This window comes from Canis aureus, chromosome 33 (assembly GCF_053574225.1).
Source record: "Canis aureus isolate CA01 chromosome 33, VMU_Caureus_v.1.0, whole genome shotgun sequence".
NCBI classification, from domain to species: domain Eukaryota; kingdom Metazoa; phylum Chordata; class Mammalia; order Carnivora; family Canidae; genus Canis; species Canis aureus.
Window position 1 is genome coordinate 27404677 of NC_135643.1, and position 14874 is coordinate 27419550.

The window sequence follows — 14874 nt, forward strand, 5'->3', positions numbered from 1 at the left end:
AAAAAGACATTCCATTGGTCAAGTACTGCATGCTTCCATTCTGAGCTTTCAAAATAAAAAATGCTGGAATTCTAAGTTGAAGTAATGGACCACTTTTCATGTCTGGAGAAATCTCATTAAAAACATTAAAATGATACATTTTAAAATAAAGAAGAGAACTGAAAAGGGCCATGAGCTAATGAAAGACTTCAAAAAAACTCCAATATAGCATTTTTCATTCAGGGGAGTATTGTCAAAAGAAACAAAAAGCAAAAAAAAAAAAAAAAAAAAAAAAAAAAAAAGAAGAAACTACAACCTGTATTATAGTCAAGAGGTCTGTTGGGCCTCTTTGAATTCAGAGGCTTCAGATCAGAGAAGCAGAAATAGTGGGGAACATAAGTCAGAAGAGGATTTGAAATTAGAAAGATAATTTAAAGGGCTGAAGAATAAAAGACTTAACTCTGTCACTGGCCCTCCCAATCCTGGGTAGCTATTTATCCTCAAAGGAAAAAAAGGTAATATATAATGGGCAAAAAATAAATTAAAAAAAAAATGTTGCCCTGAAGGCAACTGAAATAACATATGGAAAAGAAAACAACAAAAACCAAAACTGGGGACGCCTGGGTGGCTCACCGGTTGAGTGTCTGCCTTCGGCTCAGGACATGATCCTGGGATCCAGGATCGAGTCCCACATCGGGCTCCTGCATGGAACCTGCCTCTCTGTGTGTCTCTCATGAATAAATAAATAAAATCTTTAAAACAAAAACCCAAAACTGGCTGAAACACATTTAGAAAGATTTGAGATGACATTACATCAGGAAGAATGGCAAAACATATTTCACAAAAGAGTAACAAAGGAATTGCTGATACAGATGAACAGCCTCATTAATATTCAAGAAACTACAAAGGAATTTATACTTGCCAGATAGTAAAATTAAGTAAAAATTAAGATATTTGATAATATATGTTAGGGGGATATGAAGAAATAGAATGTAAATTAATATAGTCACTTTGGAAAACAGTTTGACACTGTTTTGCTATTCCCTCTGCAGAAACTCCTACACACATATAGAAAGGGACACATATGAGAAAGGTCAGCATGGTATTGTTTCTATTATTCACAAGCTGGAAATTTAAATGTCCAAAGACATGTGAATGGTTACATACATTGTGGTACATTCATCTGATAGAAGAGTATACATGAAAGAAAATAAGTAAATTGCAGCAACATTTAGCAGCATAGATGAATCCAGAAATATAATGTTGAATAGGAAAAAACAGCATATAAAATGTATGTCAATATTCATAATATTCAAAAATAAGAAAAGCTAAATAATAAATAATTCAGAAATACATTAATATGATGTAATATATTTTAAAAGTACAGGAATAATAGTAATAATAATAATAATAATAATAGTAAAACTTGAGAATAGAGTTACCACTGTATGAAAAGCAGGAGTGAGATTAGGGGAGAATCCATAAGAAGCTTCAAAAATCTTGAGTAATACATTAGTTCTTAATCAGTGGGTTAATAGGTGCTCATGTTATTAATATGCTCCATAATTTCTATATTCCATATCTATATATGTGTGTGCTACATATAATGTTTCATATATTCTTTAAAATTCTGAGATGAAAAATATAAAAAATACAATGAACTGTTTTTCCACAAAGGCCAAGAAAGTCAGTAGAGAAAGGACAGTCTTTTTAGCAAATGGTCCTGGAACAACAAGATATACATATGGATAAAAAAATTAACTCTAAAAAAAAAAATTAATTCTATTCCTACTATTATATCCATGGAAATCTGCAATGGATTTTACATCTAAATATAACGTAAAAGACTATCTTTGCAACCTTAGGGTAGGCAAAGACTTCTTAGGCAGTATTAAAAAAAAAAAAGTGCTAACTATAAAAGACAAACTTGATAAAGTAAACTTCATTGACATTAAAAACATCTGCACAACAAAAGGCACCCTTGAGAAAATGAAAATCCAGGCCAACAATAAGGAAAATGTTATTTATACTTATAAATACATATATATTACATTATATATATATATATGCTGTTTTTATCAAATACATGTACATGTATATATGTGTATATATGATAGTAGACTTGTACCTAGAATATATCAACAATGCTTACAACTCAATAATGAAAAGAAAATAAGTCAATACAAAAATAGGCAAAATCTTAAACATATATTTTCCAAAAGAGAACACACAAATAGACAATAAGCATAGGAAAAAGGTCTTAATCATAATTATCAGGAGAATGCAAAATTAAAACCACGAAACCATGCAATTTTACACCTACCAGAATGCCTAAATTAGAATGACTGGAAATACCAAGTGCTGAGGAAAATGTGGAAATGGAGGCTATATATTGCTGCTGGTGGGAATGTAAAAATGACACAAGAACTTTAGAAAACTTTTCGTAAAACTATTCCAAGGTTAAAAATACCCTCAGTTTATGACTCGGAAATCCCACTCCTACTAAATACTTATCAAAGAAAAATGAAAGTAGCTGTCCATAAAACTACTTGTATGAGAACGTTCATAGCAGTTCTATTCACAACATCCCCAAATTGGAAGCAATGAAAATGTCACACAAGTGAAGGTATAAATAAGTTGTGGCTTATTCATCTAATGGAATTCTACTCAACAACAACAAAAAAGAAGCAAACATGCCAAAATATATGTATCTCAAATACATTATGTTGATGAAAGTAGCCCCAGATCAGTTCACATTCTACAACTCCCTTTAAATGTAGTTTCAGAATTACACTTCAAAACTAGAGTGACAAAAATGATACATAGTGCACTGGGCAAGGAAGATGGGATTGGGTAAAGAAACCTAGTTTCTTTTGGAGAGTAGTGAAAATGTTCCACATCTTCACTGGGGTGGTGGTTGTCACATGGATGTTTCCATGTATCAAAATTCATCAAACTACTAATTAAAATCAGTGCATTTCAATATATATATACATTTTATCTCATAAAAAATAAAAAAAATGAAATAAAATTAAGAGACTACGAGAAAGGAAAAATTAAAAATGAGTGGTTGGAAATTAAATTATTACCATGTTTTATAGAAGTGTTGGAAAAGAAAGTTGAGACAACTTCTCAGAATATGGAACAAAAAAGCAAATAGATGAAAATGTAAGAGAAAAGATAATAGACATAGTGAATCAAACCAAGAATTCCAAAACCACTTTACAGGAGTTTCAAAGAGAATATGAGGAAAGACCAAGGAGAATAAATTATGAAAGACAGAATAGGAGAAAATTTCCCACAGTTGAAGGAAAATATGTACTTCAAATTAAAAAGGCTTATAATATTAAGGAGGATAAATAAAAATAACCACACTGAGACATTTGTCTTAGCTCCTTTGAATGAATTCATTGCAAGAAGAATAAAGGCATAAGACACGTCATCATAACTTTTCAAACCATCATACAAAACTAAAATTTTTTAATCACTCCAGAGAGTGGTACTGAACAAACAGTTCAGGTACCAACAAATTAAGATTAAGACTGTCATTCTCATCTTTTCATGAGCAATAGTGAAAGAAGACAAGGAAGCCTTGAAAGACTTAAAGAGACATAATTCTGTTTCTATACCCTGCCAAACTACCAATCATAATAGCAAAAAACAATTTACAGCCATACGAACATTAAAAAATAAAATTACCATCCACATATCTTTTATGAATGAATAAGTATCCTTAGGATGTATTCTATCAAAAGAGAGGAGAAAAATAACAGAAGATGTGTGGTTAAGAAACAATGTAACCTACCAAAATATAATATGTTCAAATTAAACAGAAGGTTGGCTTCAAGAGGTACATCTTCAAGCAGAGAAATGGAATAGAAGCTTCTCATACAAAAAGTGAGAGGACATGGTGAAGAAAGCCTGATGGGAGCACTTGGTAAAAAAAAGCACATGTACCTGTCTCCCAAAAGAAAACAGAAAGTCCTTTGTAAAAGTGAGGAAGGTTAAAAACTATATAGGAAGTATGTGATCCAAAAAATAAATTACACTTAACTATGGCATAATTTTTTGTCATCATAGAGGAAGAAAGAAGAAATCAATTTGATGTTAATATTACAAGTCTTCTCCTCAGCGTGGCATAGAAGTCACGAAATTAACACATTGGTAAGGAAATGCATCATGGCATCCTTTTTGGCTCTGGAATTAGAAATACTTACAAAGCCATAGTATTGTAACGCTGTATTGGTTTCTAGCACATAATAAAGCAAAAAAAATATAGTCAAGAAATATAATGTAAATATTACTCAATTGACAATGTATAAGGAAAGGTTCAGATAAGGGAATGTAAAAGTGGTGGATGTAGTTTTTGCAGTGGCAGAAAAGAAGGTAGAGTCATTACTTTCCTCATTTTACCAAATAAGGAGCCAAAATACATTTTTGAAAATTGACATGAAAAAATAATTTTTATACCTTATTTTACATTTATTTATTATAACATTAATCAATATGAAAACTAAAAATTATAATAACTATTCAAAACTTTGGAGAAGAGAGGCTGAGGATTGTATGGGTTACCTTAAGAAGTCAATTAAAAAAAATGGGCAATTAAACTTATTACTCAACATATAGACCTAAAGTTAGAAAAGGTTAAAAGTGGTCATTTCTGAAAAGGTCTAAGGGTAGGAAGGGACACACTAAATTGTTGCATTTTATTACACAATCCTTCTATATTATACTATTTGGTTTTCAATTAGGCTGCCTCTATCCAACAACTGAAAAGCAAATAACCAAATATAGAAATTGCAAATTATTCAAAAAGGTAAGACACTAGCGAGCATAAAACATTTCATCAATGTCCCACTTCAACTGCCTTCTAGATGGGTGCACATAAAAAGGCTCACGTATAGGAAATACACACATGGACTTGCTCACATTTGGTGGGTAGGAGAAAACTAGTAAGAAAAAAAAAAAACAAAACAGAGCTGAGGTGAGAGATTGAGTAAAAACAACAACGTAAGCAGAGGGATCGAACTTTCATTCATTCAACAAACATCCTGAACCTCGTTCAAGTCAGGTGTTTTTTTCAGCTGCCCGGCCAAGGAGAGTGAATGAGACCATCTCCGCCCTCAAAGAACTTGGGAGTCCGAAATAAGAATGGGGACGGAATAGTACAAAAGCCGCCAACTTCATCATAAATAAAATAGTCCACATATTTCTCCAGCGGGCAAGTAATACTGGTTCGTTTATTGCATGCACCTTCCGTCAAAAAAAGTGGTCTTTGCGCCCCAAATACAAAGAACCAAGGGGCCTTGAAAAGCAACCACTGACCATTCCAATCGTCACCTTCTCCCACGCCGCGGGGGACGTTCCCTCTCAAGCATTGACTAAGCCTTTGAAACCTGAAGCCAAACCAAGGACTTTGTATCGACGGTGGGTATCGGAGAGGTGACTCCACATCCCTAACCTCTTCTTTAAATCTTCCTTTGAAACAGGGATGCCTACAGTCCGTCACCAGGGACTGCGGGGTCAGCGTGTGCAGGGGGAAGGCTGACGTTAGCGAGGGATGGGCTCAGAGCCCTGCAGCCCGCAGCTCCACAGGTTGGCTCCTCCTCCTGTGGGCAAGCGGGGCCACTCGCCGCACCTGCCGTTCCTCCACCTCCCGCCAGCCCCACCCACTACGACACACGGAACTGACAAACCCGAATACCTGCCTCCGAGTCTGCGGACGCAGGCGGACACGAAACACAAGGGGATGGAGCTTCTACGCAGGGCCCCAGGTTGTCGCTGTGGCTCTTGCCTCCGCTGCGCTACTGCTTAGTGCACCAGACCCTGCACTTCAGGTGCTTCTACAAAAGAGGCCGCTCCGGGGGAGCGCGGCGATTGCCCTTTGCTTGCCCTTTGCCTGCGAGCGGGAGCCGCCGAAATTTCCAGCTCGGAATCCGGCCAGGAGCGCGAGTCCCACTCTCTCCACTGACAGCTCGCAGCTCTCCCCGCCCCCGCCCCCACCCCCACTTCGGCCCGGCCGTTTCCGCTGACCTCACAACCCCCACGACACAACATTGACGAAAGACCCCGACGCCCAGCGTTTTGCCCCTTGCCCAAACTGGTAGCAAACATGTGGCCACCAAGGAAGAAGTACAGGGTGCGGGTGGGGTTATTGGCGAAGGAAACAGAAGATGAAGGGCTTGAAGCGGCTGCACACAGGATCTGGGAGACAGAATTTGGAGTCAAATCCGCGGAGCGCTCAGGCGTTCGGTGGGGACGCCTCGGTGGGTCCTTTCTCACTGCTGTCGCCGGCGGGAGGGCGTTCCTAACTGCTCGGGACCGACGCTGCCCGGGTGAGTCTTCCTGGGTCGTGCTGTCCGCCGATTCATGTGAGTGACGCCCCTGGAGGGGTCCTGGGTAGGCGGGTTGAGATCGAAAGAGTACCCCCCCCTTCCCTTACTCGTCTAGGCGACATAGGACCTGGCCTGCACGTACTAGTGGAAGGTACGCTCATACCAGTGCCAGTCTTGGCATGTGGAGGTAGGGCACAGCTTGGGACCTTTTGAAGGAACCACGTTTGAGAAATGGGATGCGGGGGCTGGGGAAGGGATGCTACTGGAGAAAAGATATATTCACACACACACACACGTTAACTTTCATGTGTGCGCGCGCACCCACGTGTGAAAGGACTGGGGTGGGGTTGGGGCAGGAATTCCTCCTTCCATTAGTTAAACGACCAAGGCTTCGGGTATTGGGTAAAGAAAGAGCAATGAGCGAAACAGAAGCCCCCGACTTCCTGCAGTTCACATTTTATTGTCGAAGACACATAGAATTTTGGAAAGCATGCCATGTTGCAGGTTGTAACAGGAGCTGAAGAGAAAAAGAAAACAATAAAGCAGAGGAAGATACAGTTTGAAATTTTGGTGTGGCCAGGGAAGGTCTCACTGGAAAGATGACTTTCGAGCAAGAGCTTACATCACTGAGAAAACTAACCCTACAGATGTCTTGGGGAACTGCAGTCAGGTAGAGGGACCAGCCGTTGCAAAGGTCATGAAGCGGAAACTCCCCTGAAGAGCAGGGAAGATTGGATTGGAGCTGAGTGAAAGGGTTAAAATTGGAGACAAAAATCATAGAATGAAGAAGTCACGAAGGGTATTGAGGGCACCTGAGTTACTGGAGAGCTTTGAGCAGTGGACCGTCGGATATAATCTGGCTTCCTTTTATTTTTTATTTTTTTTATGATAGGCACACAGTGAGAGAGAGAGAGAGGCAGAGACACAGGCAGAGGGAGAAGCAGGCTCCATGCACCGGGAACCCGACGTGGGATTCGATCCTGGGTCTCCAGGATCGAGCCCTGGGCCAAAGGCAGGCGCCAAACCGCTGCGCCACCCAGGGATCCCTTCCTTTTAAAGAGGATCTTACTGGCAGCTGTGGAGAATAGATTGAAAAGGACAGGGTGAAAGAAAGACCAGTTTGGAGGCTTTTGTAGCAATCTAGAGGGCACACGATCGTGGCTTCAGTTAGGGGTGTAAGAAATGGCTGGCCAAGTTTTTCGTGCTCTTAGTTTAGGTGTGCAAGAATATTGGTGGATGGTGAGTTAATCTATTTTAATTAAGGTTTTGGGAAGCACTTTAAAAATGTAGTGTGAATTTTGGAGTGGCTAACACAAGTTGAAAATCGTGGCCTTGCCATTTAATATTTGAGTTTATAATGTTTGGATTCAGACGAGTCGTGTAATTTCTCTGAATTTTCCTATGGAGTGGAAAATGTTATCCCACAAGGTTGGAAATCTCAAATGAGTTCATTTGTAATGTGCCTGGCCCATTAAAATAGTGGCTGTTGTTACTAGCTGTGTTCTTGGATAAGAAACGGGGAAAAAGTACTGAGTGTTTCTGTGGATGGAAAGGGATGGTTAAACCCTATTGAAGAAAATCTGAGAGATCTAGACATACAGTTTTTAAAAATGTTATGCGTGTTTCACTGAACAGAAAGGTTTTCTCTGTTAATGGCCATAGTACCAGAAATATATGGACTGTCTTAGAGCAATCCCCTCTTACCCATCCTTAAAGCCCTCTCGGACCCCCTGTGTTTTTATTAGTAAAGGAGGAGGAGGCATTCTGTTGAGTAAAGAAAACAAAATCAAGAATAAAAACAAATTTCCAGTTATAAAATGAGTAAGTCAGGGATATAATGAATAGCCCAGTGACTATAATTAAAAAAATACTGTATTTAAATGTTTGAAAGCTGGGAGAGTGGATCTTCAAGGTTTTCATCACAAGAAGAAAATTAATTTTTTTAAAGATTTTATTTATTTTGGACAAAGAGAGTGTAAGGGCCCACAAGCACAAGTGGGGAGAGGGGAGAGGCAGAAGAGGAAGCCAACCCTGCTGAGCAGGGAGCCTAATGTGAGGCTGAATCCCAGGATCCCAAGAACATGACCTGGGCTGAAGGCAGATGTTTGACTCAGGTGCCCCCCAAAAAATCTTTTGAACTATTTATGGTGAAGGATCTTAACTGGGCTAATGAGATCATTTTGCAGTATATATAAATATCTAGTCATGTTGTGTGTGCATCTAAAACTAACCTGATGTTGTGTCAATTATACCTCAAAAAAATTTAAATAAAAAAAGTAATACAGCCAATAAGTAGCAGAGCTAAAATTTGAATCTATTCCTTGAACACACACCAAATAAAAATAAAAAGAAATAAAAAAAAGAGAAACATTCACAAAAAGAACAGTTTTAGGTTGATTTTCTATATTTTGGCAAAAGTTGCAAAAACACCCCTGGAGTTACTGCCAGTTACCACTGTTAAATGAGTTATCTCTGGGATGCATTGTTCTCAGAATATTTAATTTTATTTACCTTTTTAAAAATTCTGACTTTTGACACGTTTTAAATTGTAATAGTTTTAACCTAGTTCTAAATCGTACCACATTATGTAGCATGGTAATAAACATATTCTTCATATGGGGTGATTTGGCAGTTAGATTACAAAGCAAACAGAGGAACGAAGATTGGAAATTTAGATGAAGTATTGATGGTAGTAGGAAAAACTGATTAAAGTTACTATAGTTTATTAATCCTGACACACATGCTTTTCTCATATTTACTGAAATAGTGGTGCATTTTACAATTGTTGATGTCTTAAAATCACTATGAAGTGGGACTCCTGACATGCTTGTCAGTGACCATACTTATGCATACTTGGTCATAATTGTTAATATTGTCATCGTTTAATTATATATAGTATTGGTATATAGTAGTTGACTTTAATCTCCATTTTAAGTATCCTTTTTATGATGACTTACCATTGAAATGAAAAGTTGCTGTGTATGAAGAAATACAGGGAAATAAAAAGTGATATAAAAATCGGGCTAAATTTAAGAGATTCTTCAAATATTACAGGATGTGTGCTTTTTTCTTAATGGTACATGAAATGACAGAGCATCTAATTGGAGCAATTTTACAATTGGTGGCATTTAGATTTGATAAAAATATAATACTTACAGCATCTAGGAAGAGTATAAACTTCTACCTAACTGAAGTTCTGAAACAGTGAAATCAGGTGTTTTAAGAAGTTAGACACTTCCAAATTGTAGTAGAATTCCTATATTATAAAGTAAAATTGAAAACTTGAACTTAAAACTTCCATTTCAAAGCAATAGCTCATTTTTTTTTAAAGATTTCATTTATTTATTAATGAGAGACACAGGGGGCGGGGGTGGGGAGTTAGAGGGAGAAGCAGGCTCCATGCAAGGAGCCCGACGTGAGACTGGATCCCGGGTCTCCAGGATCAGGCCCTGAGCTGAAGGCGCCCCTAAACCGCTGAGCCACCTGGGCTGCCCAAGCTCATTTGTTTATATTTAATCCCTAACGTTGAAAATGTGAGACAGGGAACTTGTTATTTAAAAGGAATTACTGGATATAATACTGATGAATTTCTGAACTCTACCTCTGAAACTAATAACATACTATATGTTAATTAATTTAATTGAAAAAAAAAGGAATTACTGGCAATTCAGAATCAGTGAGAAAAGACTACTGAGGAAATTGCTGAGGTAAAGGAAAGTCATTTGGTAATGACAGAAATCTCAGTCTTTTGTATATCTTTTAATGATTAAGATGTTTAAGTTCATGTATTTCATAAAATCAGCCTCAGTTTTTATGGTTAGTGGTGTCTTAAAATAGCTTTTTTCGTAACCAAAATTAATGTTAATAGGCAGAATAATTTAGGTAACACCTTTCAAATTTGTCATAAAAATTAGGTCGTCATTTTTTTAATTTATTAAAGGGGGAAAAAACGTCTATATTTAAACTCTCCAGAAACTCTTACTATCCAAACACAACATAACTTGTGTACTCTTTTTTTCTCTATGTGTTTTACATTTGTAATTACTGTGCGTGCAGTTAAGTATTATTTCTTTTTTCTTCTATGTGTTTTACATTTATATTTACTGTGCATATGATTAAATATTAAACCTGTTCTAATGCCCTAATCATTAAATGAAATTTAGTACAGATGAAGTCAGTTTTCCCAATTGTTTTAGAGGATACTAGTTCTAATAAATGTTAATAGGTGTTCTTTGGTTAGCATTCTGTGGTTAAACACATTTGGAAACTCTACATAATTATGTCTTCTTTAGAAATTACAGCTTGGAAGTTAAAAGAGCTGACTCCAGAATCAGACAGACAGTAAACTTTAATCCTGTTATTTACTAACTCATCACATGACCTAAGGCAAATTGATTTTAATTCAAGTTTTCTTCTCTGTATAAAATAGTCTTCATATATGATCTATGTAACACATTTAGCCAACTCATGGTAAATACTTTGCTAATGTTATCTGCATATTGTTAATGATAATATTAATAATATTGTTATTTAACAATTATTGTTATAATAATAACAATATTATTAACATTATCATGTGTGAGTATCCCTAAGTCTGTCAGCACATTAAAAGCTCTGGGGAGACTAAGGGAACTTAAAAGTTATGAAATTCAGTAAGTACTCAATGTAAAATTGAAAATCACTGTGGAGCGGTTGGCTCACAATAATGAAATGAGCGCTGGGTTGAATGGTATAAGATTTGTCTGAGCTTTAAGTTACTAAACTAGCACTGTTGCCCTAAATAGTCTTGTTTAAAATTTTTTTTTCCAATTTAATGTGTTTACCTCATTTGTCTGAAAGCTTAGTGAGTACAAAGAACATGTTTATTTTTGCTTTTTACTGTAAACTAGGCACATGGCTCAAAATCAAGAAAAATTGGGGTCAGGAACTTAAGTTTTTTTATAGGGGCCTGGCAGGTAGCATAAATGAGACAACAGAGAGTTGTGCACTTTTGCCTTACTTTATTTTTATTATTTTTAAAAGATTTTATTTATTCATGATAGACGTAGAGAGAGAGAAAAAGAGAGAGAAGCAGGCTCCATGACGGGAGTGGGACTCGATCCTGGAACTCCAGGATCATGCCCTGGGCCAAAGGCAGGCGCTGAAACTGCTGAGCCATCCAGGGATCCCCTTTTGCTTTGCTTTAAATGGCACTCACCTTCAACTGTTTTAAACATTGTTAACCCTGAAACACAAAGGCTTCTCTGATCACTGTGGTGATAGTTTGTAAACTCTAGAATTGACTATTGATCAGGACCAAACTCTGAAAAACATAAGGATTTAAAGGGACAAGTCAAGAAAAAGGAGCCCTAGAAGGACATGCCGAAGAAGTAGAAAGTGAAATCAAATGAAAGTATCCTCGTTTTGTAAATTAGGAAAATGAAACAGAGAAGTTATGCAGTTTTGCCAAGGTCACACACAGCCTCCTAGGTATGTCATTCGACCAAGATTTGTTGGCTGTAAATAAGGAAAAAAAAAAAAAAAAGCTGCTCTGGTGTTAGTAATCCATATCTGCATAAACTTCTGCATCCTACTTATATATTTGAAAGTTTAAAGACAGTTAAACAAGTACTAGAAAACCTATTTCCAGACCGTCTAATTCTAAAAATAAATAACTTAGAATTTGAGAAGTTTGTCAACATATAGATCTGACTACAACCTAATCCAAAATATCTCAAAAGGCACGTTAATTGTGATATCATGAATAATATTGCCAAAATAACCAGTTATCTAGGAGTAAAGAAAAAGTAGAGGAGGAGGGGCAAGATGGCAGAAGAGTAGGGTCCCCAAGTCACCTGTCCCCACCAAATTACCTAGATAACCTTCAAATCATCCTGAAAATCTACGAATTCGGCCTGAGATTTAAAGAGAGAACAGCTACAATGCTACAGTGAGAAGAGTTCAGCTTCTATTAAGGTATGAAGACGGGGGAAAAAAAATAAAAGACATCCAAGGGGGACGGCCTGCGACCAGCCGGGCTAAGGCTGGGGCGAGTGCCTCCAGAAAAAGTGCCCCGTCCTGGAGAAGCAGGAGCTTCACCAATCTTCCCCTGACGGAAGGGAGCTCGCAGGGAGTTAGAGCAGGACCCCAGGAGGGCGGGGATGCCCTCAGGATCCCTGGGACACTAACAGACACCTGCGCCCGGGGAGAGTGCACCGAGCTCCCTAAAGGGCTCCAGCACGCACGGCTGGACCCAGGAGCAGCTCGGAGGGGCTCCGGCAGAGGCTCCACGTGGAGGGGGCTGCGCGGCTCTGGGAGCACCTCGGAGGGACTCAGGCGACGACTCCGTGGAGAGGCAGCTTCCCGCCGGGAGCGCAAATCCAACAGCACAGGCCCCGGAGCACAGGGCGCCGGGGACACAGCCCAGGATCCCGCCTCCCCCTGGGACAGGCAGAGGCCAGGAGGGCCCAGGACAGCAAGGACACTCCTGCCCCGAGCTGAGCAGATCAGCGGCCCCGCCCCGGAGCCTCCAGGCCCCTGCAGATGGAGAGCTCTGTAGTTACTGCGGGAGATGACTCCACGGCTCCAGAGCTGGCCGTTGCCACTGTGGTTGTTCCTTCTGGGGCCTCACGGGGTAAACATCCCCCACTGAGCCTCACAGTGGCCTCACAGGATAAACAGCTTAAATATCTTTCGCTGAGCAGCTCCCCCAAGTGCTAACACCTGAAAATCACAGCAGGCCCCTCCCCCAGAAGACCAGCTAGACAGACAGTGGAAAAACAAATTATTGACCAAGCAGCACTGGAAAGGTCCAGGGGAAGTCAAGGAACTTACAGTATACAGAATCAGAGGATACTCGCCCTTGTTTTTTTTGTTTATTTTTTTGTTTTGTTTTTGTTTTTTCTTTTTGTTTTTTTTGTTGTTGTTGTTTTGGTTTTGATTTTTGATTTCCGTTTGCTTCCCCCCCTTTTTCTTTTTCTTTATTTCTCTTTGTCTTCTTTTTTCTTTTTTTATTCCTTTTTTCTTTTTCTTTCCTTCTTTCTCTTCTTTCTTTTTCTCCTTTTCCCAATACAACTTGTTCTTGGCCATTCTGCACTGAGCAAAATGACTAGAAGGAAAACCTCACCTCAAGAGAATCAGAAACAGTCCTCTCTCCCACAGAGTTACAAAATTTGGATTACAATTCAATGTCAGAAAGCCAGTTCAGAAACACTACTATAAAGCTACTGGTGGCTCTAGAAAAAAGCATAAAGGACTCAAGAGACTTCATGACTGCACAATTTAGATCTAATCAGGCAGAAATTAAAAATCAATTGAATGAGATGCAATCCAAACTAAAAGTCCTAATGATGAGGGTTAACGGGGTGGAAGAACGAGTGAGTGACATAGAAGACAAGTTGATGGCAAAGAAGGAAACTGAGGAAAAAAGAGAGAGACAATTAAAAGACCATGAAGACAGATTAAGGGAAATAAACGACAGCCTGAGGAAGAAAAACCTACGTTTAATTGGGGTTCCCGAGGGCGCCAAAAGGGACAGAGGGCCAATATATGTATTTGAACAAATCATAGCTGAAAACTTTCCTAATCTAGGAAGGGAAACAGGCATTCAGATCCAGGAAATAGAGAGATCCCCCCCTAAAATCAATAAAAACTTTTCAACACCTCGACATTTAATAGTTAAGCTTGCAAATTCCAAAGATAAAGAGACGATCCTTAAAGCAGCAAGAGACAAGAAATCCCTGACTTTTATGGGGAGGAGTATTAGGGTAACAGCAGACCTCTCCACAGAGACCTGGCAGGCCAGAAAGGGCTGGCAGGGTATATTCAGGGTCCTAAATGAGAAGAACATGCAACCAAGAATACTTTATCCAGCAAGGCTCTCATTCAGAATGGAAGGAGAGATAAAGAGCTTCCAAGAGAGACAGGAACTGAAAGAATATGTGACCTCCAAACCAGCTCTGCAAGAAATTTTAGGGGGACTCTCAAAATTCCCTTTAAGAAGAAGTCCAATGGAACAATCCACAGAAACAGGGACCGAATAGATATCATGATGACACTAAATTCATATCTTTCAATAGTAACTCTGAACGTGAACGGGCTTAATGACCCCATCAAAAGGCGCAGGGTGTCAGACTGGATAAAAAAGCAGGACCCTTCTATTTGCTGTCTACAAGAGACTCATTTTAGACGGAAGGACACCTACAGCCTGAAAATAAAAGTTTGGAGAACCATTTACTATTCAAATGGTCCTCAAAAGAAAGCAGGGGTAGCCATCCTTATATCAGATAAACTAAAATTTACTCCGAAGACTGTAGTGAGAGATGAAGAGGGACACTATATCATACTTAAAGGATCTATCCAACAAGAGGACTTAACAATCCTCAATATATATGCCCCGAATGTGGGAGCTGCCAAATATATAAATCAATTAATAACCAAAGTTAAGACATACTTAGATAATAATACACTTATACTTGGTGACTTCAATCTAGCGCTTTCTATACTCGATAAGTTTTCTAAACACAACATCTCCAAAGAAAACTGTAGAAGACTTCTGAAAGAAATTGAGGAAGACAGA

General features: G+C 38.6%; 2 protein-coding genes across 7 annotated transcripts in view; one reads left to right on the forward strand and one right to left on the reverse strand.

Annotated features, from left to right (window-relative positions):
* TBCK (TBC1 domain containing kinase) overlaps window positions 1-5990 on the reverse strand; it is a 222592-nt gene extending 216602 nt beyond the window's left edge. For 2 of the 4 annotated variants that reach the window (XR_013370784.1, XM_077882204.1), the window contains exon 1: window positions 5691-5990. The gene's annotated coding sequence lies outside the window, so the exon portion shown is untranslated. Of the gene's footprint in view, window positions 1-5307; window positions 5458-5686 lie in introns of those variants that run through there. The other 2 variants (XM_077882205.1, XM_077882206.1) reach the window with 2 other exon arrangements.
* Window positions 5991-6177: 187 nt separating this feature from the next.
* The window catches only part of AIMP1 (aminoacyl tRNA synthetase complex interacting multifunctional protein 1), a 38987-nt gene continuing 30290 nt past the window's right edge, over window positions 6178-14874 (forward strand). The window contains exon 1 of one of the 3 annotated variants that reach the window (XM_077882211.1): window positions 6178-6317. Coding sequence is in view for 1 of the 3 variants with exons in the window: in XM_077882209.1 (XP_077738335.1) it covers window positions 6352-6353 (2 nt within the window). In the remaining 2 variants the exon portion in view is untranslated. Of the gene's footprint in view, window positions 6469-14874 lie in introns of all 3 variants that reach the window. The other 2 variants (XM_077882209.1, XM_077882210.1) reach the window with 2 other exon arrangements.